Raw genomic sequence first — 27,925 nt, 5'->3', positions numbered from 1 at the left:
CAGCGGTTGTAAACAAGTGCAGTCTCGGCAGTGTCACATGAAAAGGCCTATTCAAGCAAAATTTTTCATAACGACGTATGTAACAAAAGTAAACAAAACGAGGTTTTTAATACAACGTGACAATCACACGCGGCTTTATATAATACGCATCGATTTTACTGATTTCAGCTCTTAAAATTCTTTAATTCAATCTTTTTACGAATCGACGTATGTCCAAAATCAATTTTTGAAGTCTCACTGTTACATACGTCGCTTTAACATATGGGAACTAAGAGCGACCTATGTACCAAAAAAAGCAAAACAAAACAAAACTGCAGTTGCGTCAATCGTGCACTATGGAAAACCGACCAATGTACACCGACGTGCGTGCAGCATACCGGTGTATGTATAATTTTATCGTTTTTCACAGTGAATTTGAATGAACTGAGATTTGATGTGCAGCACGCCTATTACGTGTCATGTAACGACGCATGCCAGCTGAAAAACGTATTGAAAAAGATTTAGTTTTAAAACAATTTTAGAAAAAGTTTTGCCAACTTTCTGCAAAGGATTTCTCGAATCCTCATAATTGTTACATACGTCGTTATGTAAAATTATGCTTGTATTGTTCCGCGTGTTTGACAGATTGCAGGGCTGGCATCTGAACTGACACAAAACGAAAGATGACGTTTTTGCAGTCCAACCCTGGAACGTCAAATGTGGAACAAGTTGTGGAACGTCGTTTTCAGCCGCCGTTCTGTGAAGGGAAGCAATTTCGGCCGCCGTGCTGTCTTCATTCATCAAGCGACTTTCAACAAGCATCGACGCGTCGTCGCGTTTCGTCGTCGTCCGTTTGGATTATTAGTTAGTACCTACATAGTTGCATTATTACTACCTTGTAGTGAGTGGCATTTACTACCGAATCATAATAAAAGTGTAGATACTTGCTCTGTGCACTAACTGTGGAAAGATAAGAAAAAAAAACGCACCCTTGGTGGTTGCCTTCGTCGCGTCATCGATTCGATTCGAGCAAATCCGTCGTCGGCTGCTCTGCCCGTGAGTGACTATTGAAAATTTTTATTGGGAGTGAGGATTGTTTTTTTTGTGGAAGAGTGATTTTTTGTCAAGCTGGAAAGTCTTATTTGCATGCCGAAGTGGGGTTTTGATGTCGTCGGCAGTCGTTCTGTGAGGCAGCAGACCAACCCGAAAATGGTGCCGGGGACAAAGTGTTGAAGGTAAAGTGGATTTTTTTTTTCTATGGGAAGGATTTCTCCACCTCAGGTTGGAAGTGGCTCGTGAAGAAATTGAAACCCTGAAAAAGCCATTCGTTGGGTGGGTGTTGTGCAGAAAAAAGACCGAAGATTTGGTGCGAGTTTCCATTGGGAAAGGAAAAACTGCTATTCTCCGACAAATTAATGATGAAAAGAGTGGAAAACTAAACGTCAGAGAAAGTTTTTCCCAAGCAAGCTGGAAGCAGAAAATCCCGCAGCCATATGCGAACCAAGAAGCGACCTTTGTCGTTGAAATTTTCGTTTGGTTCGGTTGAGTTTTTCCTCGAGTAAAACTCCGTGTGAAAATTTTCAGCCAGTAGCGCGACGCGAGGAAGAAAATCAAGAAAATAGGTGATTGTAAAATTTTTGCTCGGTAATAAATTCCAACCACAAAGTTTTTCTTGGCAGTTAGTGCGAACGAGAAAGCGAATGCAGGGTGCGTGACGAGGCGAAACGAGATAGCGAGAAGTGGATCGCCGTGTGCGTAAAGTGTTTGGAAACGTCACTTTTTCGTCTGGCTCTAAACACAGAACAGACACCTCCGCGGACGTTTTGCTCGCGGTGTGCGCGCGTGGAAGTAATAATAATAATACTGTGAAATCGTGGCGCAGTTTCATTAATCCACTTCCGCTGTGTTTGTGTTAGTGGCTTTTGATTCACTCTGAAAAGCAGCCGTCGTCCGTCGGCGGTTGATTAGCGGCGACGTTTGTTGTTGCGCAGTGTTGGTGTTTGCTTGCTGGCAGCAGTAGTGGTGGTGCAATTATTATTGTTGTTGGTTCGGCGGATGATGGCCGATGTTTCCATTGCGCTGAATAACAACAATAACCGAGTGGAACATCAACACCAGCACCAGCAAGAGAAGCAGCGAAGACAGTCCGACAACGTCTTTGTCGATTTGGCAGCAGCAAAGTCGTTCATGTAAGAGGCCCGAAATAGTTTTAATAAGCGCAATTATTGCTAGATTAGGTGTTAAGTCCATTGAGAGAGTGGCAAAAATGTTGGCGAGATAAACCGAAATATGCCAAACTTTTGGAAACAGTTTTATTCGGATAAGAAGCCCCGAAATTTTTGAAATTCGGGTCTTTAAGGCGTTCTTGAATTATAACACAAAAATATATGACAAATTTTCCAATCCAGCTCCAAATCGATTCGAAAGATGCACTCCATAAAAATCTAATCCAATTCCAATTCAATCCTAATTCAATTCACATCTAATCTAAATTCAAGTCAATTCTAAATCAAACCAATCCAGTTCAAACCCAATCCAATTCAAACTCCATCCTATCAACACTAATAAAAATGAAATTCATTACAAATCCGTTCAAAATCCAATCTGAATCAAATTGAAATTTAATCCAAATTCAGTTCAAATTTGATCCAAATTCAATTTGAATCCAATCTAAATACGATTCAAATCCGATAAAATCCTAATTCGAATTTGAATCAAAATCAACTTAAAATAGAATCCAAATTCAATCCATATCCAATCAAAACTAGTTCAAATTCAATCCAAATCAATTCCAAATCGAATCCAAATACAATTCAAATGCAAACCAAATCAAGTTCAAATCCAAATAAATTATAATCCAAATCCAATCTATTTTATCATCAAAATTTAATTAATTCAAATCCAATCAAAATCTAATCCAAGTCCAATTCAGTTCAAATTCAATTCATATTCAATCCTTAACTAAACCAAATTCAAACCAGTCCAAATTAATGCAATGGAAAATAAATTCCAATCCGATCCAAATCGAATACAAACTCAATCCGAGTCATATTCAAATTTAATCAAATTCGAAAGCAAATCTAATTCAAATCCAGTCCTAATTTATTCAACATCTCATCTGCATTTAATCCAAACACAATCCACTCCGAATCCAATCTAAACTCAATTATTAAGTCCAAATCCAATCCAAGTTCAATCCAGTCAAGATCCAATCCAAATGCAATAAAAATGGAATTCCAATCGAATCCAAATCCGATCCAAATCGAATTTAAATCCAGTCCAAATCCGATCCAAATATAATTCAAATCAAATCTAAATCCAATCCAAATTCAATCCAAATCTAATCTCAATCTAAGTCATATCCACATCCGATTCAAATCTAATCCAAAAATACAATCCAAATACGATTCAAATCCAATTCAAATTCTATCCACATCCAATCCAAATCCGATCCAAATCTAATCCAAACTCAATCCAAGTCAAATCGACATCCGATCCAAATCCAATCCAAAACCTATCCAAATCCGATTCAAATCTAATACAAATCCAATCCAAATTTTATCCAAACTCAATCAAAATCCAATTCAAATGTAATCCAAATCTAATCCAAATTCATCAAAATCCGATCCAAATCTAATCCAAATTCATCAAAATCCGATCCAAATCTAATCCAAATCCTATCCAAAATTAATCAAAATGCAACCCAAATCCAATCCAATCCAAATCTAATCCAAACTCAATTCAAGTCAAATCCAAATCCAATCCAAATCAAATCCAAGTCAAATCCAAATGTAATCCAAACTCAATTTAAATCCAATCCAATTCAAATCTTATCCAAATCCAATCAAAATCCGATCCAAATCCTATCCAAAATAAATCAAAATGCAATCCAAATCCAATCCAATCCAAATCTAATCCAAACTCAATCCAAGTAAAATCCAAATCTAATCCAAATCCAATCAAAATCCGATCCAAATCTAATCCAAATCAAAATGCAATCAGAATCCGATCCAAAATCCAATCCAAATCTAATCCAAACTCAATCCAAGTCAAATCCAAATCCGATCAAAATGTAATCCAAATCCAATCCAAATCAAATCCAAATCCGATCCGAATCTAATCCAAATCCATTCAAAAGCTTATCCAAATTCATTCCAAATCGAATCCAAACTCAATCCAAGTCAAATCCGATCCAAATGTAATCCAAATCCAATCCAAATAAAATCCAAATCCGATCCAAATCTAATCCAAATCCAATCAAAATCTGATCCAAATTCAAATCAAATTCAAGTCAAATCCAAATCCGATCCAAATTCTATCCAAATCAAAATGCAATCAGAATCCGATCCAAAATCCAATCCAAATCTAATCCAAACTCAATCCAAGTCAAATCCAAATCCGATCCAAATGTAATCCAAATTCAATCCAAATCAAATCCAAATCTAATCCAAATCCAATCAAAAGCTTATCCAAATTCAATCCAAATCTAATCCAAACTCAATCCGATCAAAATGTAATCCAAATCTAATCCAAATAAAATCCAAATCCGATCCAAATCTAATCCAAATCCAATCAAAATCTGATCCAAATTCAAATCAAATTCAAGTCAAATCCAAATCCGATCCAAATGTAATTCAAATCAAAATGCAATCAGAATCCGATCCAAAATCCAATCCAAATCTAATCCAAACTCAATCCAAGTCAAACCCAAATTCGATCAAAATGTAATCCAAATCCAATCCAAATCCGATCCAAATCTAATCCAAATCCAATCAAAATCTGATCCAAATTCAAATCAAATTCAAGTAAAATCCAAATCCGATCCAAATGTAATTCAAATCAAAATGCAATCAGAATCCGATCCAAAATCCAATCCAAATCTAATCCAAACTCAATCCAAGTCAAATCCAAATCCGATCAAAATGTAATCCAAATCCAATCCAAATCTTATCCAAATTCAATCCAAATCAAAATGCAATCAGAATTCGATCCAAATCCAATCCAAACTCAATCGAAGTCAAATCCAAATCCGATCCAAATCAAATTTAAGTTAAATCCAAATCCGATCCAAATGTAATCCAAATCCAATCAAAATCAAATGTAAATCCGTTCCAAATCTAGTCCAAATCTGATCCAAATTCTATCCAAATCAAAATGCAGTCAGAATTCGATCCAAAATCCATTCCAAATCAAATTTAAGTCAAATCCAAATCCGATCGAAATGTAATTCAAATCCAATCCAAATCAAATCCAAATGCGATCCAAATCTAATCCAAATTCAATCCAAATCTAATCCAAACTCAATCCAAGTCAAATCCAAATCCGATCCAAATCTAATCCAAATCCAGGCAAATGATTATCCAAATTTAATCCAAATCTAATCCAAACTCAATCCAAGTCAAATCCAAATCCGATCAAAATGTAATCCAAATCCAATCCAAATCCGATCCAAATATAATCCAAATCCAATCAAAATCTAATCCAAACTCGATCCAAATCAAAATGCTGTCAGAATTCGATCCAAAATCCAATCCAAATCAAATCCAAATCCGATCCAAATGTAATCCAAATCCAATCCAAATCAAATCTAAATCAAATCCAAATCCTATCCAAATATAATCCAAATCCAATCAAAAGCTTATCCAAATTCAATCCAAATCTAATCCAAACTTAATCCAAGTCAAATCCAAATCCGATCAAAATGTAATCCAAATCTAATCCAAATAAAATCCAAATCTAATCCAAATCCAATCAAAATCTGATCCAAATTCAAATCAAATTCAAGTCAAATCCAAATCCGATCCAAATGTAATCCAAATCAAAATGCAATCAAAATCCGATCCAAAATCCAATCCAAATCTAATCCAAACTCAATCCAAGTCAAATTTAAATCCGATCAAAATGTAATCCAAATCCAATCCAAATCTGATCGAAATTCTACCCAAATCAAATTGCAATCAGAATTCGATCCAAAATCCAATCCAAATCAAATCCAAGTCTAATCCAAACTCAATCCAAGTCAAATCCAAATCCAATCCAAATCAAATCCAAATCAAATCCAAATTAAAATGCAATCAGAATCCGATTCAAAATCCAAATCTAATCCAAATCAGATCAAAATGTAATCCAAATCCAATCCAAATGAAAATGCAATCAGAATTCGATCCAAAATCCAATCCAAATCCAATTCAAATCAAATTCAAGTCAAATCCAAATCCGATCAAAATGTAATCCAAATCTAATCCAAATCCAATCAAAATCTGATCCAAATTCTATCCAAATCAAAATGCAATCAGAATTCGATCCAAAATCCAATCCAAATCAAATCCAAGTCAAATCCAAATCCGATCCAAATGTAATCCAAATCCAATCCAAATCAAATCCAAATCCGATTCAAATCTAATCCAAATCCAATCAAAAGCTTATCCAAATTCAATCCAAATCTAATCCAAACTCAATCCAAGTCAAATCCAAATCCGATCCAAATGTAATCCAAATCCAATCCAAATCCTATCCAAATATAATCCAAATCCAATCAAAATCTGATCCAAATTCAATCCAAATCTAATCCAAACTCAATCCAAGTCAAATCCAAATCCGATTCAAATGTAATCCAAATCCAATCCAAATCAAATCCAATCCTTATCAAATCCAAATCCAATCAAAATCTGATCCAAATTCAAATCAAATTCAAGTCAAATCCAAATCCGATCCAAATGTAATCCAAATCATAATGCAATCAGAATCCGATCCAAAATCCAATCCAAATCTAATCCAAACTCAATCCAAGTCAAATCCAAATCCGATCAAAATGTAATCCAAATCCAATCCAAATCTGATCCAAATTCTATCCAAATCAAAATGCAATCAGAATTCGATCCAAAATCCAATCCAAATCTAATCCAAACTCAATCCAAGTCAAATCCAAATCCGATCCAAATGTAATCCAAATCCAATCCAAATCAAATCCAAATCCGATCCAAATCTAATCCAAATCCAATCAAAATCTGATCCAAATTCTATCCAAATCAAAATGCAATCAGAATTCGATCCAAAATCCAATCCAAATCAAATCCAAGTCAAATCCAAATCCGATCCAAATGTAATCCAAATCCAATCAAAATCTGATCCAAATTTAAATCAAATCAAAATGCAATCAGAATTCGATCCAAAATCCAATCCAAATCCAATTCAAATCAAATCCAACTCAAATCCAAATTCGATCCAAATGTAATCCAAATCCGATCCAAATCAAATCCATATCCGATCCAAATATAATCCAAATCCAATCAAAATCTGATCCAATTTCTATCCAAATCAAAATGCAATCAGAATCCGATTCAAAATCCAATCCAAATCTAATCCAAGTCAAACCAAATCCGATCCAAATGTAATCCAAATCCAATCCAAATCCGATCCAAGTCTAATCCAAATCCAATCAAAATCTGATCCAAATTCTATCCAAATCAAAATGCAATCAGAATTCGATCCAAAATCCAATCCAAATCAAATCCAAGTCAAATCCAAATCCGATCCAAATGTAATTCAAATCCAATCCAAATCAAATCCAAATCCGATCCAAATCTAATCCAAATCCAATCAAAGCTTATCCAAATTCAATCCAAATCTAATCCAAACTAAATCCAAGTCAAATCCAATCCATATCAAATCCAAATCCGATCCAAATGTAATCCAAATCCAATCCAAATCCGATCCAAATCTAATCCAAATCCAATCAAAAGCTTATCCAAATTCAATCCAAATCTAATCCAAACTCAATCCAAGTCAAATCCAAATCCGATCCAAATGTAATCCAAATCCAATCCAAATAAAATCCAAATCCGATCCAAATCTAATCCAAATCCAATCAAAATCTGATCCAAATTCAAATCAAATTCAAGTCAAATCCAAATCCGATCCAAATGTAATCCAAATCAAAATGCAATCAAAATCCGATCCAAAATCCAATCCAAATCAAATCCAAACTCAATCCAAGTCAAATTTAAATCCGATCAAAATGTAATCCAAATCCAATCCAAATCTGATCGAAATTCTACCCAAATCAAATTGCAATCAGAATTCGATCCAAAATCCAATCCAAATCAAATCCAAGTCTAATCCAAACTCAATCCAAGTCAAATCCAAATCTAATCCAAATCCTATCCAAATTAAAATGCAATCAGAATCCGATTCAAAATCCAAATCTAATCCAAATCAGATCAAAATGTAATCCAAATCCAATCCAAATCAAAATATAATCAGAATTCGATCCAAAATCCAATCCAAATCCAATCCAAATCGAATCCAAGCTAAATCCAAGCCAAATCCAAATCCGATCCAAATCCAATCCAAATCAAATCCAAATCCAATCAAAATCTGATCCAAATTCTATCCAAATCAAAATGCAGTCAGAATTCGATCCAAAATCCAATCCAAATCAAATCCAAGTCAAATCCAAATCCGATCCAAATGTAATCCAAATCCAATCCAAATCTAATCCAATCAAAATCTGATCCAAATTCTATCCAAATCAAAATGCAATCGGAATTCGATCCAAAATCCAATCCAAATCCAATTCAAATCAAATCCAAGTCAAATCCAAATCCGATCCAAATGTAATCCAAATCCAATCCAAATCCGATCCAAATCTAATCCAAATCCAATTCGATTCAAATCCAAGTCAAATATAAATCCGATCCAAATGTAATCCAAATCCAATCCAAATCCGATCCAAATCTAATCTAAATCCAATCAAAATCTGATCCAAATTCAAATCAAATTCAAGTCAAATCCAAATCCGATCCAAATGTAATCCAAATCAAAATGCAATCAGAATCCGATTCAAAATCCAATCAAAATCTAATCCAAACTCAATCCAAGTCAAATCCAAATCCGATCAAAATGTAATCCAAATCCAATCAAAACCTGATCCAAATTCTATCCAAATCAAAATGCAATCAGAATTCGATCCAAAAACCAATGCAAATCTAATTTAAACTCAATCCAAGTCAAATCCAAATACGATCCAAATGTAATCCAAATCCAATCCAAATCTAATCCAAATCCTATCCAAATTAAAATGCAATCAGAATCCGATTCAAAATCCAATCCAAATCTAATCCAAATCAGATCAAAATGTAATCCAAATCCAATCCAAATCAAAATGCAATCACAATCCGATTCAAAATCCAATCCAAATCCAATCCAAATCAAATCCAAAACCGATCCAAATCTTATCCAAATTCAATCCAAATCTAATCCAAACTCAATCCAAGTTAAATCCAAATCCAATCCAAATCAAATCCAAGTCAAATCCAAATCTGATCCAAATCTAATCCAAATCCAATCAAAATCCGATCCAAATTCTATCCAAATCAAAATGCAATCAGAATTCGATCCAAAATCCAATCCAAATCCAATTCAAATCAAATCCAAGTCAAATCCAAATCCGATCCAAATGTAATCCAAATCCAAATCAAATCCAAATCCGATCCAAATCTAATCCAAATCCAATCAAAATCTGATCCAAATTCAAATCAAATTCAAGTCAAATCCAAATCTGAACCAAATGTAATCCAAATCATAATGCTATCAGAATCCGATCCAAAATCCAAACCAAATCTAATCCAAACTCAATCCAAGTAAAATTCAAATCCGATCCAAATGTAATCCAAATCCAATCCAAATCAAATCCAAATCCTATCAAAATCCAATCCAAATCTAATCCAAACTCAATCCTAGACAAATCCAAATCTAATCCAAACTCAATCCAAGTCAAATCAAAATCCGATCCCAATCCTATCCAAATCCAATCAAAAACTTATCCAAATTCAATCCAAATCTAATCCAAACTCAATCCAAGTAAAATCCAAATCCGATCCAAATCTAATCCAAATCCAATCCAAATCAAATCCAAGTCAAATCCAAATCCGATCCAAATCTAATCCAAATCCAATCCAAATCTAATCCAAATCAAATCCAAATCCGATCCAAATCTTATCCAAATCCAATCCAAATCTAATCCAAACTCAATCCAAGTCAAATCCAAATCCGATCCAAATGTAATCCAAATCCAATCCAAACTCATTTCAAATCTAATCCAAATCCTTTCCAAATTGAATAAAAATGCAATCCAAATCTAATCCAAATCCAAACCAAATCTAATCCAAACTCAATCCACGTCAAATCCAAATCTAATCCAAATCATATCCAAGTTAAATCCAAATCGGATCCAAATCTAATCCAAACTCAATTCAAATCCAATCCATTTCAAATCTAATCCAAATTAAATCAAAAAGCAATTCAAATCCAATCCAAATCTAATCCAAATCCAGTCCAAATCTAATTCAAATCCATCCAAGTTCATTGCAAATCTATTTCAAATCCATTCCAAATTTATTAAAAATCTAATCTAAATTTAATCCAAATTCAAACCAGTCTGAATTCGATTTCAATCAAAATCCAATCTAAATCTATTAAAAAATTCAATCCAATTTCGATCTAAATCTTATTAAAATATCCAAATTCAGTCAAGATTCAAATAAAATTTTATTTTAATGCAATTCAAATCTAATCAATCCAAATTAAATTCAAACTCAAATCTACTTCGAAACTAATCCAAATCCAGATTAAATCGAATCCTAGTTCACATCCATGCCAATTCCAGTCAAAACCCAATTCAAATCAAACCACATCCAAACCAAATCCAACCCATATCTAATCCAGATTCAATTCATATACCTAGTCCTTTTAATTAATTCTATTGAATTATGTTTTAGAAATCGTCTGTTGATATCTGCTCCAGAATTTTTTGAAGATATTTTTGGTTGGCTCAGTTGAACCAACTTTATACATGAAACATTGAAACTGTAGAGAAGAATTCACGAGGGAATAAATTTAATATAAGGCTGCACTAATTTTGTGCCAACGTCCATACAAGCTTTTTGAATACTGATTCACAATTTACATTTCATGCAAAAACTGAAAAGAAATGTGGCTCTGGAGAAATGTTGACCGAGTTGGATAAAAATCGATCCCGATCACATGGCCATCAAAATCTGAAAAACTGTTGTTTGTATGTTATGAGTCACGGACCCATATTATGAAGAAATACATGACGGCATATCATTGCAAAGAAACGATACTTTCCATTAATAATTAACGATTGGTCTTTGATTCGTTAATCATTAATTGATGCAATTGTTGGTTGAAAATGCAAATTCAAGTTGAAATATAGTTTCGTTTTTCTAGAATGATATGCTGCCATGTATCTCTTCATGTTGCGACTCGATAAAATGTGCAAAATCTTCATCGGTGACAAATTAATAATGTCCGTCTCATCGTAACATCGATTTCAGTGACCAATTATTAATAAACTACATTATTTCAAACAACTACTGAAGTGATTGTTGAAAAGTAGGTGAAAATGAAAAATAATTACGACAAAGTGACAACCGAAACGCGTATCATTCCTCTCTTAAAAACTGAACAACTGCGATTCGAGTCGTCAACAGGTGATCAAACTTTTCGATTCGCAATTTTATCCGATGTGATGTGTGACAGTGATTGAATACATTTTGAATTTGACGCAACTCCAAAACAAAAAAACACAAATCGGAAAACAGACTACCAATAAACGCGAAAAAAGTTCTCCTTGCTTGGATCAGCCCACTTGTTGGAAGAACTCGCAAAACCGGTTTAGCTGGAAGCGAAAAACTGAAAAAAAAATGCGACTCGTGGCCTAGATAGTTAGCTCGTCCGAAACCACCAGCCGCGTGTGGCCGCAAATGAAAACGTCGCATTTCCAATCGAACTTCGACTTTTCCGGTCGGCCACCTGCAGTAGTTTCTCCGCCGCCGTCGTCGTCTTCGCCTGCGTCGTCGTCCTTGCTGGTCCACCAGCAGCAGGGGCAGCAAACTCAACCGGAACCGGAACTACCGATCGGGCAGCAATCTTCGTCGTTCTGTTCGTCACCACAAATTGACCAACGTCCGATCCGCGAAGAACATTTCGATCCAAGTGGAAGAAGCGGCGGTCTACATCAACAACATCCACAACGCCACCGAACTGGTTCTAGTGGTGGTGGTGGTGGCGATAGTGCCCAGCACCTGCAGCAACAGCAACAAAGTAACGACGACGCCAGCAACACCGGCGAAGGTTATTTGCCAAAAATCGGGGAGATTGTTGCCGTGTCATCATCGAGCTCTCCTCCTCCGCCGCCGCCTCTATCCCGACGGGAGAATCAATTCCTGTCGGCTGCCGTAGCGGGTCCGATACCAACACCACTACAGAAAGAACAACACCCGACGTCGAGAGTGGTTAGCTGCTATCAAGGTAAAAACAGATTGTTGCCGGCTGGCTTCGGCACGTACGTTCGGTTGGCTTCTTTTGCTCTTCTGTCTGTCGAATTTTGGGTTTGATTGAGTTGTGTTTTCCGTGTTGTGGTCCAACATTTTTGCTTTTTGTTTCACGTTTCGTTTGTTTCCGTTCTTCTTCGATGTTTTTTTGGTAGCCTAGCAAGTAGCCAAAGGGTGTGTTGTCATCAATTTGATTTACTTTTTCGTAAGTGCCTTTCAATGATGTAGTTCGATGTGATGATTTCAATCGCTGGTATTTTCTGTCGGAATGAAATGTAATGATTTTCAAATATAAAAAAAAAACCTAAATTAGCACCAACTTAAAGGATTTAAAATAAAAAAAAAAGCGGCAATAATAATTTAGTTATTGAATTCATCCACCTGTTTGTGTTTATACGTCTTTGCTCCTTGGGTGCCAATGAAGTAATAAAGTTAAATTACATCACTGTGAAGAAATACTTGCCAAAAATTAGTCTCTCAACTTATTGTCATGAAATTTTCAGAGACTGAAAAATAATATGTAAACTTGGTTTGCGTACGACTATTTTACTTTAATTCTTCAACACATCCAAATTTTGGATTTTTTTTAAATGCACTCATTCAATTTTGTACAAAACCTGTGCCTACATTTTTCGGCTTACAACCTCTCTCCGCAAAATATCTCGTTTTATTGTCTAAGTAGATTATTTTATTTTATTAGGGTCAACTCTTGCCAAGAAACCTTTTTTTACGCCTATAAATGTTTCAAAAATCGAAAACGAAAAATAAAAAAAAGTACTGCTGTATGAAGAATAAATTTGATGCCAAATTCTGGCGTTTAGAAAATTTCAGTTCCTGCTGAATGCAAATCTACCACGCCGCCGAATATTTTTTACCACGCCTATGGCTATTAAAGCAGTAAGATAATGGGCTTGGAATACATTTTCAAGAAAACCTTTTTACTGTTAAGTTCAGTTCGAGCTGTATTACAAATTGATTGTCGACATCCTGAATTTTCAGTCAAGTTCATAATACTTAAAATTATACACATTTTATTCTCAATTCAAATAAAGTCTATAAATCAAAATCATAGGACTCATAACTAGAACAAGCGTGGAGCTGATTTCTGGTTCAGAAAGTGCAAAAAACGTTGTGGGATGTCTGTGTAAGGACAATTTGGCTACTATATTCCTTGTTATTAAACTAAACATAAACATATTTTTGCCTTTCTCGTATACTAATACGTCAAGGCTATATGATCACTCCAAAACCAAACTTTTGATAGAAGGCTCGGAGTGTTATATATCAATCGACTCAGCTCGACGAATTGAGGTGATGTCTTTTGAACTTAGCATTGGCCGAATAACCAAGTTCCATTCGACTGAGAATCCTGTTCCATTGTTTGCTATTGAAAATTGGCCATATTGGACTATGGGATCAGAAGTTGTGGTCAAAATACTATATTCTATGCGCAAAACACGCTAAAAACACTCACTCATATTTTTCAGTATCTTTGTTGCACGAGGAAGGCACCATTACCGCTAGGTGGATTAATCGGTGTTTTTCCATCAGCCTTTTAATCTTTGAAATTCCTACAAGAATTCTAAAGTATTTCGTTTGAATATATATTTGGCCGTACACATACTACGTAAGCCCTTTTGGGGAGAGGGTGATCAGTCTTACCAACCATATAAAAAAATCTCACATAAAGGGAGGGAGGGTCGAAAAACCCGGAAAAATTGCTTACGTAATAAGTGTACCCCTTAGACCTGTGCGCCGATAGAAATTGTATCGGTGGCGGCGTGAAAGATCATTTTCAGCCAGCGGTGGCCTTCAGGATTTTTTTTCGGAAGTTTCTCCGAGAGTTACTCCGGAAATTTGTCTAAGAATCCCTCCAAAAGTTCATCCAGGAAGTTATCCCCGGAAATTTATTTTAAAATCCATCACCGGAGGTTCATCCAAGAAATCATTCCCGAAAGTTCATCCAGATATACATCCCTTCGTGGAATTCATCTCCGTAAGTTCATTCAGAAATTCATCCTTGGAAGTTGATCCAGGAAGTTTACTCTGAAATTCATCCCCAGGAGTTCATCCTGGAAGTCATCCCCGGAAGTTCATCTAGGAATTCACCACCGGAAGTTCAACCAGGAAGACATCCCCGGAAGTCCCTCCAAGAATTTCTCCGGAAGTTCGTCGAGAAGTCCTTCCAGCAGTTTCTCCGGAAGTTCTTCCAGAAATTCATCCAAGAATTCCCCCTGAAGTTTCTTCAGGAATACCTTCAAAGGTTCCTACAGGAATTCCTCCGAAGGCTATTCTAGGAATTCTTCTGTAAGTTTTATCAGGATTTCCATTAAAATTCCATTAGAAATATCTTGGGAATCCAGAGCCAGAGGTTCTACAAGGAGTTACGCTGGAAATTTCTTTGTGAATTCCTCCAAAAAACAAATTCCTCCAAAAGAGAATTCCTCTTGAAATTTCTCAAAGTATTCCTCCGAAAATTCTTCAAAAATACTGCAGAAATTCTTCTAGAAATTTGTCTGGAAATTTATGCAGTATTTCATTTGTTTTTGCCTTTCTTGTGCAACAAAGTTCATTTCACTCCAATATCGAACTTTTTATAGAAAGCTCAGAGATCCATAGTGTAATATATTAATCGACTACGCTCGACGAACTGAGTAAAGGCCTATTCTCATTGCGCCGGGGGCGAAAAGCTCTCGTTTTTATGCTGGATTTTTTTGCCAGTTCACATCGCGCCAGGTAAACTGAATTCACACACAATAATAATTGAGAAACGTCAAACTAAACAAAACGAAACAAAAAAAAACCCTTATCAATCCACCTAACGGCTATTGTGCCTTTCTCGAGTATTATACAATGTACCGTCGAAGGCATATAAGCCAAGATAGGGAGATTGATTCCATTACTTCCACTTATTCGCATATATTATCGTATTACGTAGACCACAGCCGCAATGAATGGCTACAAAAACTGTTGACAAAACCGAGAATTTAGGGAATTGTTCCAAAAATACTTTCGGGAATCCCTCCGGGAGTTATTCTAAGCACATCTTCGGGAATTCCTCAGAGTATTCCTCAAGGAATTACTCTGGAAATTTAACCGAGAATTTCTCCGAGAATTATTCCAAGTAATCTTCTTGGAATTACTCTGGGAATTTTCCTGAGAATTGCTCCGAGAATTCCTTCATGAATTTCTCTGGGAATTCCTTTCAAGAGCAATTCCTCCGGGAGTTCTGGTAATTCCTCCGGAAGTTTCTCCAGGCATTCCTCTGGAAGTTATTCCAGGAATTCCTCTGGAAGTTCCTCCAGGAATTCCTCCGGAAGTTCCTCCAGAAATTACTCCGGAAGTTCCTCCAGGAATTCCTCTGGAAGTTCCTCCAGGAATTCCTCTGGAAGTTCATCCAGGAATTCCTCCGGAAGTTCCTCCAGGAATTCCTCTGGAAGCTCCTCTGGAAGTTCCTTCAGGAATTCCTCCGGAAGTTTCTCCAGGAATTCCTCCGGAAGTTCCTCCAGGAATTCCTCCGAAAGTTCCTCCAGGAATTCCTCCGGAAGTTCCTCCAGGAATTCCTCCGGAAGTTCCTCCAGGAATTCCTCCGGAAGTTCCATTCCTCTGGAAGTTCCTCCAGGAATTCCTCTGGAAGTTCCTCCAGGAATTCCTCTGGAAGTTCTTCCAGGAATTCCTCTGGAAGTTGCTGCAGGAATTCCTCTGAAGTTCCTCCAGGAATTCCTCTGGAAGTTCCTGCAGAAATTCCTCCAGAAGTTCCTCCAGGATGATGTCCGGAAGTTTCCCCAGGATTTGGTCCGAAAGTTCCTCCAGGAATTCCTCCGGAAGTTCCTCCAGGAATTCCTCCGGAAGTTCCTCAGGAATTCCTCAGGAAGTTCCTCCAGGAATTCCTCTGGAAGCTCCTCCAGGAATTCCTCTGAAAGTTCCTCCAGGAATTGCTCCGGAAGTTTCTCCAGGAATTCCTCCGGAAGTTCCTCCAGGAATTACTCCGGAAGCTCCTCCAGGAATTCTTCCGGAAGTTCTTCCAGGAATTCCTCCGGAAGTTTCTCCAGGAATTCCTCCGGAAGTTCCTCCAGGAATTCCTCCGGAAGTTTCTCCAGGAATTCCTCCGGAAGTTCCTCCAGGAATTCCTCCGAAAGTTCCTCCAGGAATTCCTCCGGAAGTTCCTCCAGGAATTCCTCCGGAAGTTCCTCCAGGAATTCCTCCGGAAGTTCCTCCAGGAATTCCTCCGGAAGTTCCTCCAGGAATTCCTCCGGAAGTTCCTCCATGAATTCCTCCGGAAGTTCCTCCAGGAATTCCTCCGGAAGTTCCTCCAGGAATTCCTCCGGAAGTTCCTCCAGGAATTCCTCCGAAAGTTTCTCCAGGAATTCCTCCGAAGTTCCTCCGGAAGTTCCTCCATGAATACCACCGGAAGTTCCTCCAGTACTGCATCCGGAAGTTCCTCCAGGAATTCATCCGGAAGTTCCTCCAGGAATTCCTCCGGAAGTTCCTCCAGGAATTCCTCTGGAAGTTTCTCCAGAAATTCCTCCGGAAGTTCCTCCAGAAATTCTTCCGAAGTTCCTTCCAGGAATTCCTCCGGAAGTTCCTCCAGGAATTCCTCCGGAAGTTCCTCCAGAAATTCCTCCGGAAGTTCTTCCAGGAATTCCTCCGGAAGTTCCTCCAGGAATTCCTCCGGAAGTTCCTCCAGGAATTCCTCCGGAAGCTCCTGCAGGAATTCCTCTGGATGTTCCTTCAGAATTTCCTCTGGATGCTCCTTCTTGGATTCCTTCGGAATTTGAAATTTGGAATTCCTCCGTAAGTTTCTTTTGGAATTCTTCTGGAAGTTTATAATACAATTCCTCCTGAAGCTCATAATGGAATTCCTTCAGAAGTTCATTCTAAAATTCCTCTTAAGTTCCTTCTGTGATTCCTCCGGAAGTTCCTTCTCGTAATCCTCCGGTGTTTTTTTTTAATTCTTCGTGAATTCCTTTGGAAGTTTATAATAAAATTCTTCCTAAAGTTCCTTCTGGAATTCTTACGAAAGCTACTTCTAGAATTCTTCCAGATGTTCCTTTTGGAATTCCTCTGGTCTGGAAGATCTTTGTGAGATTTTCCAGTAGTTCTTTCTGGGATTCCTCCCGCAGATCCTTCTGGGATTCCTTCGGTCTTTTTTTTTCTGGAATTCCTCCGTAAGTTCTGTTTGGAATTCTTCTGGAAGCTCATAATGGAATTCCTCCGGAAGGAATTCCTCCATTCCGGAATTCATCCGTAAGTTTCTCTAGAAAATCCTCCGGAAGTTCCTCCAGGAATTCCTGCGGAAGTTCCTCCATAAATTCATCCACGAATTCCTCTGAAAGTTGTTCTAGGGATTCCTCCGGATGTTCCTCCAGGATTTTTTTCTGGAAGATCCTCCAGGAAGTTATCCCAAGAATTCCTCCGGCAGTTGTTCCAAGAATTGCTCCAGAAGTTGTTCCAAGAATTGCATCAAGAATTTTTCCGGAAGCTATACCAGGAACGGCGGCATGAATATAATCGGCGGTCTACTACGCACTTGTATTAACATGACTCGTTTATGTTATACTTGGTTTGACCAATTGATACGAAATCTTGAACGGTTTGGAGAACCTTTAATTTCTGGTTCAGGTAAAAATAAGTTGCAAATCATATACATGAGCTCTAAATGACTGTTTGATGTCAAAGTTGTATTGACCCAATTGGTCCAAATTCCAGAAAAGTTTGTAGATCTTTAAACAACTGATTTTGGTGTAACTGAGTTGCGAATCATATGCGTGGGCTTTGCGGACTTGTTAGGACATGGCTGATTGCTGTTAGACTTGTATGAAGCGCAGTTGACCGTGTAGACCGATTGATTCAAATTTCTTGAACCGTTTTTAGAACCTAGCACATCTGGTTTGGTATAACTGTATTACAAATCATACTCATGGGCTCTACGGACTAGTATGAACATGACTGGTTAATGACAAAGTTGTATTGAGCGCAGTTGACCTGATAGAGTAATTGATCCAAACTCCAGAACGATTTAGAGAACCTAGAACATCTGGTTTCGGCAAAACTAAGTGGAATATCGTACGCATGACCTCTACAGACTTGCAAGGACAATTTTCCGTAGTTTTCTTCGTCAAAATTTGCATATCATCATTCAGCAGTATAGAGGTAACTTTGGAGTCGCTGCGGATGTCCAGAAGAAACATATTGTTTACGCATAATATAGTCAATGCTAGAATAATGTTGATCTGAAGTATGTCATGTAAATCAAAATATACCACATTTTGATAAAAAAAACATCTTTTCTTACATTTTCTAAACTAATGTGACCAGCAAGCGTACTGCGAAACGCAGGACGCCTATCTGGATTGCGTCACTGGCTTGAAAATGGATTCTCCAAAAGTACATTTCGCATAGATTTTGGCCCAAAAAAATGCAAAAATATTTGTCAGGCTGTATGGAATGTAATAATTATATTGTAAAAAGAAGTTGAAAAATGCAGCGTCCCGGTCACATCATCCTAAACAATAAATAAAATTTCAATTTACGAGGAATATACGTCGCAAGTAGATGTTACTAAAACATAGCCGATTTATTAAATAAATATGATGAAGCACATGCATATATGATAGTGACTTGAATCTTGGAATCCAGGAAACCGAGCTCCCCAGAAGTCACCATTGCGGCGCAGGTCAGCGATACGCCGATAAATTCCTCTTTTCCGTTTCGTCAGTGGCACAGCTTAGTTTGTCGATGAACTGGTCATTTCTCAGTATCTTCTCGTTGGCCACATTTTTCATTCCCTCCAGATCATCGATAAAAGCAAATCCCGAGTTTATGATCTACTCCTTGTACGACACCTGGTTTTCAAAGCGTCGGCTATCGCGGGGGATTTGGTTTTGTCTGGCATATATCGTGTTGGAGGTTGGCAATCAATTAGCAGCAGAATATGCACTCCGTATATCCGAGACGGAACCACTATCCTTCTGATTGTAACCGTCAATCGTTGGCCGCTTCATGATTCCGGTGAGCCAACCCTCGTTGTGTGAAAAGAATACTGGAAGGACAGCCAAAATTACTATAAAATTTTATACCTGATATGCTGTAAGGATTCATCGCTTCACAAGTAGTCATCGAAAACAGGCATCAAGAACTAGTTATATTACCTCCTGTTTATTCGGACTCGAATATGTACTTGGTCGAGTCTGGTTGCTAGTGCTCTGCTAGGGCATAATCAGTTTCATCCGTCGAATTTATCGTCACAGTTGGCCAGCATTTTCTTCGGGCGCAAACAAACGATAGATCAATTGATGCATGAATTATTGATGCAAAATGATGACATTAATTGAGGCATTAAATAATCTTAAAATTGCCTTACCTCTTGTTTGAGCTGGGATCGATTCCCTACTTGGTCAGGAATATGCGGAAACCGAAGAAATAAATATTTAATATGCGATTCTTCGGGAGCCGGATTCAGCTATTTTACAAAAAAGAGTAAACTAAAGTAAACAAACTGCCACTGACTGCTCCGCTCGTTGTTCATCGCTTTCATCGCGCATCGAAAATATCACTACTACATACACGAATAAAAAATATGCTGCCCACCGTGCCGCCACCGGGCTGACAAAATATCGGGGGCAAGAAATTTTTTTGATAACCCCGGCGTCGCCCCGGGCACGGCACGGCGGTTCGATGTGAACGATTGCATAGAAAAAGCATGTAATGATATGGAAGCTTTTCCCGCACGGGTCCCGTGCCCAGCCCGACCCGGTGCAATGAGAATAGTTAAATTTATTAAATGTCTGTCTGTCCGTGTGTATGTGTGTGTGCGTACCCATGTGCCATAAAAAACATGAGCCAATTTTTCACATAGTAATTCTAAACCGATTCTTTCACAACACGTTACATTCGACAGAGTATAAAGCGTATGTAGTTGATCGCTTTTAAATTTCATAATGATTGCGCAATCCAAAAAAATAATCTAAATATTAAAATAATTATGAAACATAGTACCGTCGTCGGGGGAAACAATGCACAGTGGGGAAAATGCGACCCAAAAAGGTACCTATTTATTGCGGCTACTTGCTGCGCCGGAAAAATACCATTCCTAAAGGGAAAATCCACGACAAATCAAATGGTGCTATTTTCATGCGCCGGAAATTATGGGAACTGGCCGTTTTGCCCCGTTTACCCCTCAAAATCATATTTTTTCTATGACAGCTACAATTTAAAATCGATTGCGGCTAACGATTTCTAAGTTTTCTGATGCTAATTAAGCAGAAAATAATAATGGTATCTATTCCGACCTTAAACCATGACTGGAATTGGCCGTTTTGCCCCATTTACCCCTAGAATCGTATTTTTCTATGCCAGCTACAATTTAAAATCATATTCGGCTGACTGTTTCTTTGTTTTTTATGCTAGTTTAGAAGAAAATACAAATGGTATAAATTCCGGCCATGACTGGAAGTGGCTATTTTGCCCCAGTTACCCACGAAAATTGATGTTTTTCTTTGACAGCTACAACTGAAAATCGATTTCGACTAACTGTTTCTATGTTTTCTGATGCTAATTTAGTAGAAAAATAGTGTAAACTATTCCGTTTTCCCCATTTATCCCTGCAATTGTATTATTATATGACAGCTACCATTTAAAATCAAAAGCGGCTGATTATTTCTATGTGTTTTATAGTTAAGTGGAAAATACGAATGGTATAAATTTCGACCTTGGAAAATGACTGGAAGTGGCCATTTTTCTGATGCTTAAAGTAGCCTCACACCTCAGGAAGATTTTCCGCTCTTCTCAATAATTAAAATGGAAATAGTAAGGCGCAATCGATTTCAAAAAGTAGCTGTACATAATTTGTAGTTCCTACTGAATTGGCATCGAGAATCATAGAAATAATTAGCCAAAATCGATTTTAAGTCTTAGCGATCATATGAAAAATTGACTTTTAGAGGTAAAGGGGGCAAAACAGCCATTGCTAGTGACAGTCCAAGGCAGGTTATATACAATTTAGACCATTTTCTACTAAATTAGCATAAAAAAACATGGAAATAGTTAGCCGCAATTCATTTTTAATTGTAGCTTTCATAGAAAAATACGATTTCAGGGGTAACTGGGGCAAAACGGTCACTTCCAGTCATGGTATAAGGTCGGAATAGATACCCTTCGTATTTTGTACTGACTAAGCATCAGAAAACATAGACATAGTTATCCTAAATCGATTTTAAAATGTAGTTGTCATAGAAAAACTACGGTTTCGTGGGTAAATGGGGCAAAATAGCCACTTCCAGTCATTTTTCAAGGCCAGAATTCATACCATTCGTATTTACTACTGACTAAGCATCAGAAAACATAGAAATAGACAGCCGCAATTGATTTTAAATCGGAGCTGTCATAGAAAAAATACGATTCTGGGGGTAAATGGGGCAAAACAGCCACTTACAGTTATGGTTTGAGGTCGGAATAGATACCACTCGTATTTTCTACTTAATTAGCAACAGAAAACATAGAAATAGTTAGCCGCAATCGACTTTAAATTGTAGCTGTCATAAAAAATAAATAATTTTTAGGGATAATGGGGTAAAACAGCCAGTTCTCATAATTCCCGGCGCATGAAAATAGCACCACTTAATTTGTCTTGGATTTTGCCTTTAGGAAAGGTATTTTTCCGGCGCAGCAAGTAGCCGCAATAAATAGGTACCTTTTTGGGTCGGATTTTCCTCACTGTGTAATGGGTCAAATGGGGGTGAGAATGGGTCACTGTTTCAACTACTTAGAATGCTTGTAGAATAGATTGAAGACTAAAATATAAGAACAATTTAAACAATTTTGCTCTACGACCTCCAGACTACCGGTGAGAGCGATGACCCATTCTCACCCCCGTAGGCGATAATTAAGTTATAGCATACCGTAAATGTCGCTTTGATCAATCGTGTCAGTTTATCCGGAAAACCGTGTTCGTGCATTAGCTGCCATAGCTGGTCCCGATCGATTGTATCATATGCGGCTTTGAAGTCGATGAATAGATTATGTGTGGGCACGTTTTATTCGCGGCATTTCTGCAGTACTTGCCGAATGGCGAACACCTGGTCCGTGGTGGAGCGTTCGCCCATAAAACCCGCCTGGTACTGCCCCACGAACTCCCTTCCAATTGGTGCTAGTCGATGGCATAAAATTTGAGAGAGTACCTTGTAGGCGGCGTTCAGCAATGTGAATGCGCGGTAGTTGCTACAATCCAGCTTATCGCCGTTTTTGTAGATGGATTTTTTATTACCATGATCGCCGTCATTTATATTGTCACTTCCATGGATGACAATAGTCATCTTCGCAGCACGAAATGCCACAGTAGTGACGAGCTGTAGTGTCTTTATTGCTACTCAACGTATCATCGATGACGCGCACGATGTTAACTTTCGTCGTGCAACCAAATCGTCATGACGACATCCAAGAACGAAGAGTTCATACTATTATTCTTCCAGCGGCAGCTGCCATGCGAAGATTTTTATCAATCCTTTGTAACAATGCATTTTAAAGTAACGCATGAAGGCGTTATAAATGTTATCGATACATGGGGTTTCCAGTAGCCTTGCGAGAAAAGGCGTAGGATCAGGGATTGCAAAAATTGCTCTCAATAGATAACGAACAACGATAAAGGAGATTCAAAAACCTCTTCTAATCATAACAAGCCATGAAAACAAAACTACAGTGTTGATCCGATTTTGTCCCTCCTCGATTTTGTCTACTCCCGATTTTATCACGTTTTCGACCCGATTTTGTCACTCAAAAAAAAATTGAAAAATAAAAAAATAATAATACCGCAAACAACATTGATTTTCATGAAATAACTCTCACCGCCTGTAGTTTATTAAATAAGATTTCTGAGTACCTGTGCAGGATTCTGTAAGCATTTTCGACAAGAAATAACGGGTACCGTTCACGCATTTTGCCTTTTCAAGGCATAACATTATTCGTATTTGTGGAACGAATTAAAAAAAATGGAAATAATTTTTTTTCGATTTTGTCACATACCCTGTTTTATCACCCCAAAATTCACCAGGGGGGGTTGATAAAATCGCGATATTACTGTATCGCACTTGTATACAAGTTGGAAAAAAATTGATTCGGAAAGGTGGCCCCCACCGAGGGGGTTTTCTTAGTGCTGATACTAATGCAATGGCGAGAATAAAAAAGCTTTCAATTAATAACTGAGGAAGTGCTTAAAGAATTCTAAATTGAAAAGCAGGCCAAGTTCCAGTTGGAATGTAGAGCCATTGAGGAAGAACAAGGTTAAAATACTTCCATTTACTTCCGCTATATTCACTTTTTTTGTGTCAACAGATAGAGTCGATTCAAATATGACGCACTATCACTTTTTGAGATTTCTAGACCCCCTCCCTCCTCTGTCACGCATCTTTGTATAACTAGTATATGCACTGTCACAAAATCTTAGACCCCTCCCCCCTGAAACCTATGCCGTCATTATTGAACGACCACATACGTATTTCGTTTTCTACTTGAAAACTTCTTCAGTGTATTGTTTTGTTACTTCTTCAGTGTTTTTGAAAACTTCTTCAGTGTATTGTTTTGTTACACTGAAGAAGTTTTCAAGTAGACAACGAAATACGTATCTGTTGATATAAAAGTAAATATAGCGGAAGTAAATGGAACAGTGAAGTATTTTAACCTTGTATTATTTTCCCCTAAGACGCGCTATATTAATTATTCACAAGAAGATGACATTTATGTTACTAAAGTTCTAACTTACTGTTTGTTAATTTGAGATCGCATTATGTTTTGAGATTTCTTTTAAAATTTACGTAACGCTAAATTTGAAGATTTTGCATCCCCTCTCTCCCTTTCGTAACACTTTTTGTATGGAAGGTTTATTTTTTTTGTGGATCGTAACGCTCGGTCTGACCCCCTCCCTCCCCCTACAGCGTTACGTAATTCGTGAAGGGACTTTTAACCAGTCCTTCTATAATGACGTGCAATCAGATATAATTTTTGGTTGCGCGAATTACTTAATCAAAAAAGTAAGTTCAAAAGCTTTTGAATACATCCATAAGGTAAGCGGAAAAATATGTATCAGCTTTAAGTGCTCATAAAGCTACATACAGTGCCTTACTCGATGTACTGTAATCTGTAATTCGATTTGAATCCTAGCTACTATGCTCAGTTTGTTGATACTGATGTTTCGATAATAATAACGGATGGCAAATGCGATAGGAAAGCAAAAGACGGAATTTCTATTAGATGTGGGCAGGCTTGTAAAATGTCATCTGCATGTCATTTGACTAATTTGTTCATAACTTTTTTCAGAAGCCTAATTTACTTCATATTTTTGGATGTACTCATAACGTTTGAGTAGGGCTATATTTTTGCCCAAGGGTACATTGCTCTAAATATAACATCTTAGGCTGGAGAGTGAAAACTTTCCAAAATGTCACGTGTCATTTGACATAATGTCATTTGAATGACATTTTGCCTCCCACGCCCCTGATTACATATTTACAGCAATGTCTTATTAGACAATGTTGTAGGCACATTAAAGGGCTATAAGTTTGACATACCATTTACATTTGAATGACATTTTGCCTCCCACGCCCCTGATTACATATTTACAGCAATGTCTTATTAGACAATGTTGTAGGCACATTAAAGGGCTATAAGTTTGACATACCTCAGGAGCCGATAGCTAACTTCTGAACAAGTTCTGGAAAAATTATATAAACGAATGCAAATGACATTTTACAACACTGGATGTGGGAAACGTGTTTTTCCAATTCTAACAGTTACTGCTAGGATAGTCAAACTGAAGGTACAGGATATAAATGGAAACGGTATGAAAATCTAATTCCTGTTCTAGCGATTGCAAGAACATGAAAAAGATAGAAAACTTTACAAACTAGGAAAATGAAACGGCCCTGAGATTGAAGCCACGGCCTCCTGCCTTCCCTAATAACTGTAAATGACGACAAATTTCTAAATCCCACAGAAACCCCTCCCCCCCCCCAGCGAAATTTTCAATTCCCAAAGATCCCGAGATATCGAACCTAAGTGATCTCTCACATACACTAGTTCTCAACATACTGGTTTCCATTCCTCGAACAACATCGTAGATGACGGCAACTTTGTATTTTCCACAGATCCCGAGATGGGTAAGCACCGCTTAAGAGTTAACCGGAGGTGAAGAAATTGACGTCCAACTAATGAGAGCGATTGCTGCAAACTCTGAATACGAGATTTGTCATAATATCAACACCCCTAAAACCCTATTGACACTACTGAACTGATACGAAAATTATTTTAAGCTTTCAGTGGAATGTATTTACTTGTCATAAGAAGAGTTTGTACAATTCCATTTAATTCCACTACTTTATTGTACCTTTGACAGATACGCACTGGCGGAGCTAACTTTTGTTATTTGGTGGGACACCGCTTGATGCAAGAATAATAGCCGTTGAAAACAATGGTGTGATTGCATCGTGTGGTGCCCCACCTCTGCCTCCGCCAGTACAGATACGTATTTCGACCTCAACAGTAAGGTCGTCCTCAGTGTCTCGTACTTGACTCGACTGAACTGTTTTTACTCATAAAATTAGTGAATAGTTTAAATAGTTTTAAATTGTAACATTTTATCCACTGGTGCAATGGAAATGTTCCGATTATATAAACCTCATATATGAAAGTATAGACGAGACGGCGTGGAGCGCAGCGAGCGAGATGGGCAGACCAGGTGCAGAACGACTTGGCGAGCGTGGGGCGTATCCGAGGATGGAGAGATGCGGCCTCGAACCGTGCATTGTGGCGTCAAATTGTTGATTCAGTGTTATCTGTTTAGATGTTAACTAAATAAATGAAAAAATATGAAAGTATATTCTCCGAAAAAATATATACCTCATATAAAACGTTAATAATTAGATCGGATGTTCCAACACCATTTCGTTTATTAGCACCCGTCAAAATGCGTCAATTCTAATGAAGGAACGGGACCAATTCCCGTCATGTCATCACCGTCCGTCATCATCTTCCAACATCTAGCCGAGAGCTAGCTCAGCCAGCTAGAGAGTCTCGAGTCGGCCGGCCCAAATTGCTCCCAGATTAGAGTCGCCCTTCATCCCGCCGCCGCACCGTCGTCGTCAGACTTATTTCATTTGGATACCTCCCCTGACTCCGATGACTACTGTCCCGGTCGTCCATAAATTTCCAACCATTTTGCAGTTCATGTATCCGCTCGCGGTGGCGTTCATCTTCTGATTGGTGTTGGTGCTGGTGGTGGTGGTGTCTCTAATTGATTGACCGTGGAGAAACTCCGAACCGGGGCAACCGCGCGAAGATAACGTCGCGAAGAAAGAAAGTGGCACTGTGTCGCCTCGAAGACAATCGCGTTTGTCGGTTTGCTGGTGTTTATTTTTCTTGCAGCTGGATAATTGGAAAGAAGGGAGCTTTCTTTGACTAGATCAAATGGTAATGTTCGGGTGAAGCTAAGAATTACGAAGGACCAGTCACTCATGTTATTGGGTTTTCTTGATAGAATTTGCTTCCTCGAAAAATACATTTTTATTTTCTCATTTAATATAAACTAATTTTGATTAATTGGTTTACGAACTTTTTTCAAAGTTTTCAAGAAAGACATATTTCAAGGTTAGGTGGTTCAATTTATTTTTTATTCAATTTTCGCAAATGAGCCAGGTCACGAAATTAGGTTTGCTGGCGCCGACTGACCTTTTTTTCAACGGAAATCGTTTTTTTATGGTTTTATCATTTTTGCATGTCACTCCATTCGATGGTTAATAGAGTTATTATTCGATAAGTTTTATGGCCACCACAACGTTAGTCATCCGGCTGTAGCCGTCGCAGTTATGACTTTCTAATTAATACCGTTTCTTTTCTCATTATCACTTCCCGCAGATCTGCAGTATTTCCCCGGTGACAGCGCTGCCATTAGTGTTCGGCAACAACAGCCTCACCATCTGTACGGGAAGCAGTCCGCGGTCCAAACCGGCCACGACGATCCGGTTCTAGTAGCGAGAAAACAGTTCGAAAGCCCAGCTCCGGGCCCGAGAGTGGTGTACCATCAACGACGCCAGAACATCTATCCTGGCGAAGAAGAAGAACCTACTGCAGATCAAGCAGCCCCTCCGCCAGCAGTCGTCCGATCGAGTGCGGTTGTTATTGACGGTGGACACACGTTGCTGGCCGGCCCGACTGTCATCCACGAAACGTCATCTTCATCATCATCATCGTCGTTGCGCCATGATGGTGGATTGAGTTCTCATCGACAGAACCATTCGCACCACCAATCGAAAGCGGCGCAATCAACAGCGGCGGTTGCCATCGATAGCACCAGCCACGAAATTTTGCAACGCCACAGTCAGCCTCAGCAGCTAAGTCGACGATTGGAGGCCACAACAAGCTCCGATTATAATAACCGGAGCCATCAGCAGCAACAGGCTGAAAATAGCAGCAACAGTAGTGTTGGTAGTGGTCATATAAAATATCCAGCGCCGCCGCCGCCTCCACAAAAGACAACAGCAGTAGCAGCGGCAGCATCGACCAAACGCAAGAGAGAAACAGGTAATTAGCATCATATATGTACG

At 38.1% G+C, this 27,925-nt stretch overlaps 1 protein-coding gene across 17 annotated transcripts; it reads left to right on the top strand.

Moving 5' to 3' along the window:
- The first annotated feature begins 723 nt into the window (after window positions 1-723).
- Window positions 724-27,925, top strand: LOC134203087 (ecdysone-induced protein 75B-like). Of its 17 annotated transcripts, XR_009977429.1 has the most exons (4): window positions 765-1,214; window positions 1,564-1,601; window positions 1,659-2,168; window positions 27,237-27,377. XR_009977429.1 is itself a non-coding variant. In XM_062678063.1 (3 exons), the coding sequence occupies exons 2-3, from the start codon at window positions 11,766-11,768 to the stop codon at window positions 27,908-27,910; spliced, it is 1,221 nt and encodes a 406-aa protein (XP_062534047.1). In that variant the 5' UTR covers window positions 754-1,214; window positions 11,396-11,765; the 3' UTR covers window positions 27,911-27,925. The 17 variants fall into 17 exon arrangements, 1 of the variants encoding a protein (XP_062534047.1); XR_009977434.1 differs by lacking the exon at window positions 1,564-1,601 and having other exon boundaries at window positions 728-843; window positions 1,646-2,168; XR_009977437.1 differs by lacking the exon at window positions 1,564-1,601 and having other exon boundaries at window positions 746-843.

Source organism: Armigeres subalbatus, unplaced genomic scaffold (assembly GCF_024139115.2).
Source record: "Armigeres subalbatus isolate Guangzhou_Male unplaced genomic scaffold, GZ_Asu_2 Contig1644, whole genome shotgun sequence".
NCBI lineage: Eukaryota > Metazoa > Arthropoda > Insecta > Diptera > Culicidae > Armigeres > Armigeres subalbatus.
Note: the sequence above shows the minus strand (reverse complement) of the source record. Positions and strands in the feature narration are given on the sequence as shown.

Excerpts from the sequence above, each read along its gene's own strand:
- LOC134203087 (XM_062678063.1), top strand. The coding sequence starts at position 11,766 with ATGAAAACGTCGCATTTCCAATCGAACTTCGACTTTTCCGGTCGGCCA. Across the intron at positions 12,313-27,236 it reads AGTGGTTAGCTGCTATCAAG|ATCTGCAGTATTTCCCCGGT; the intron begins GTAAAAACAGAT and ends CACTTCCCGCAG.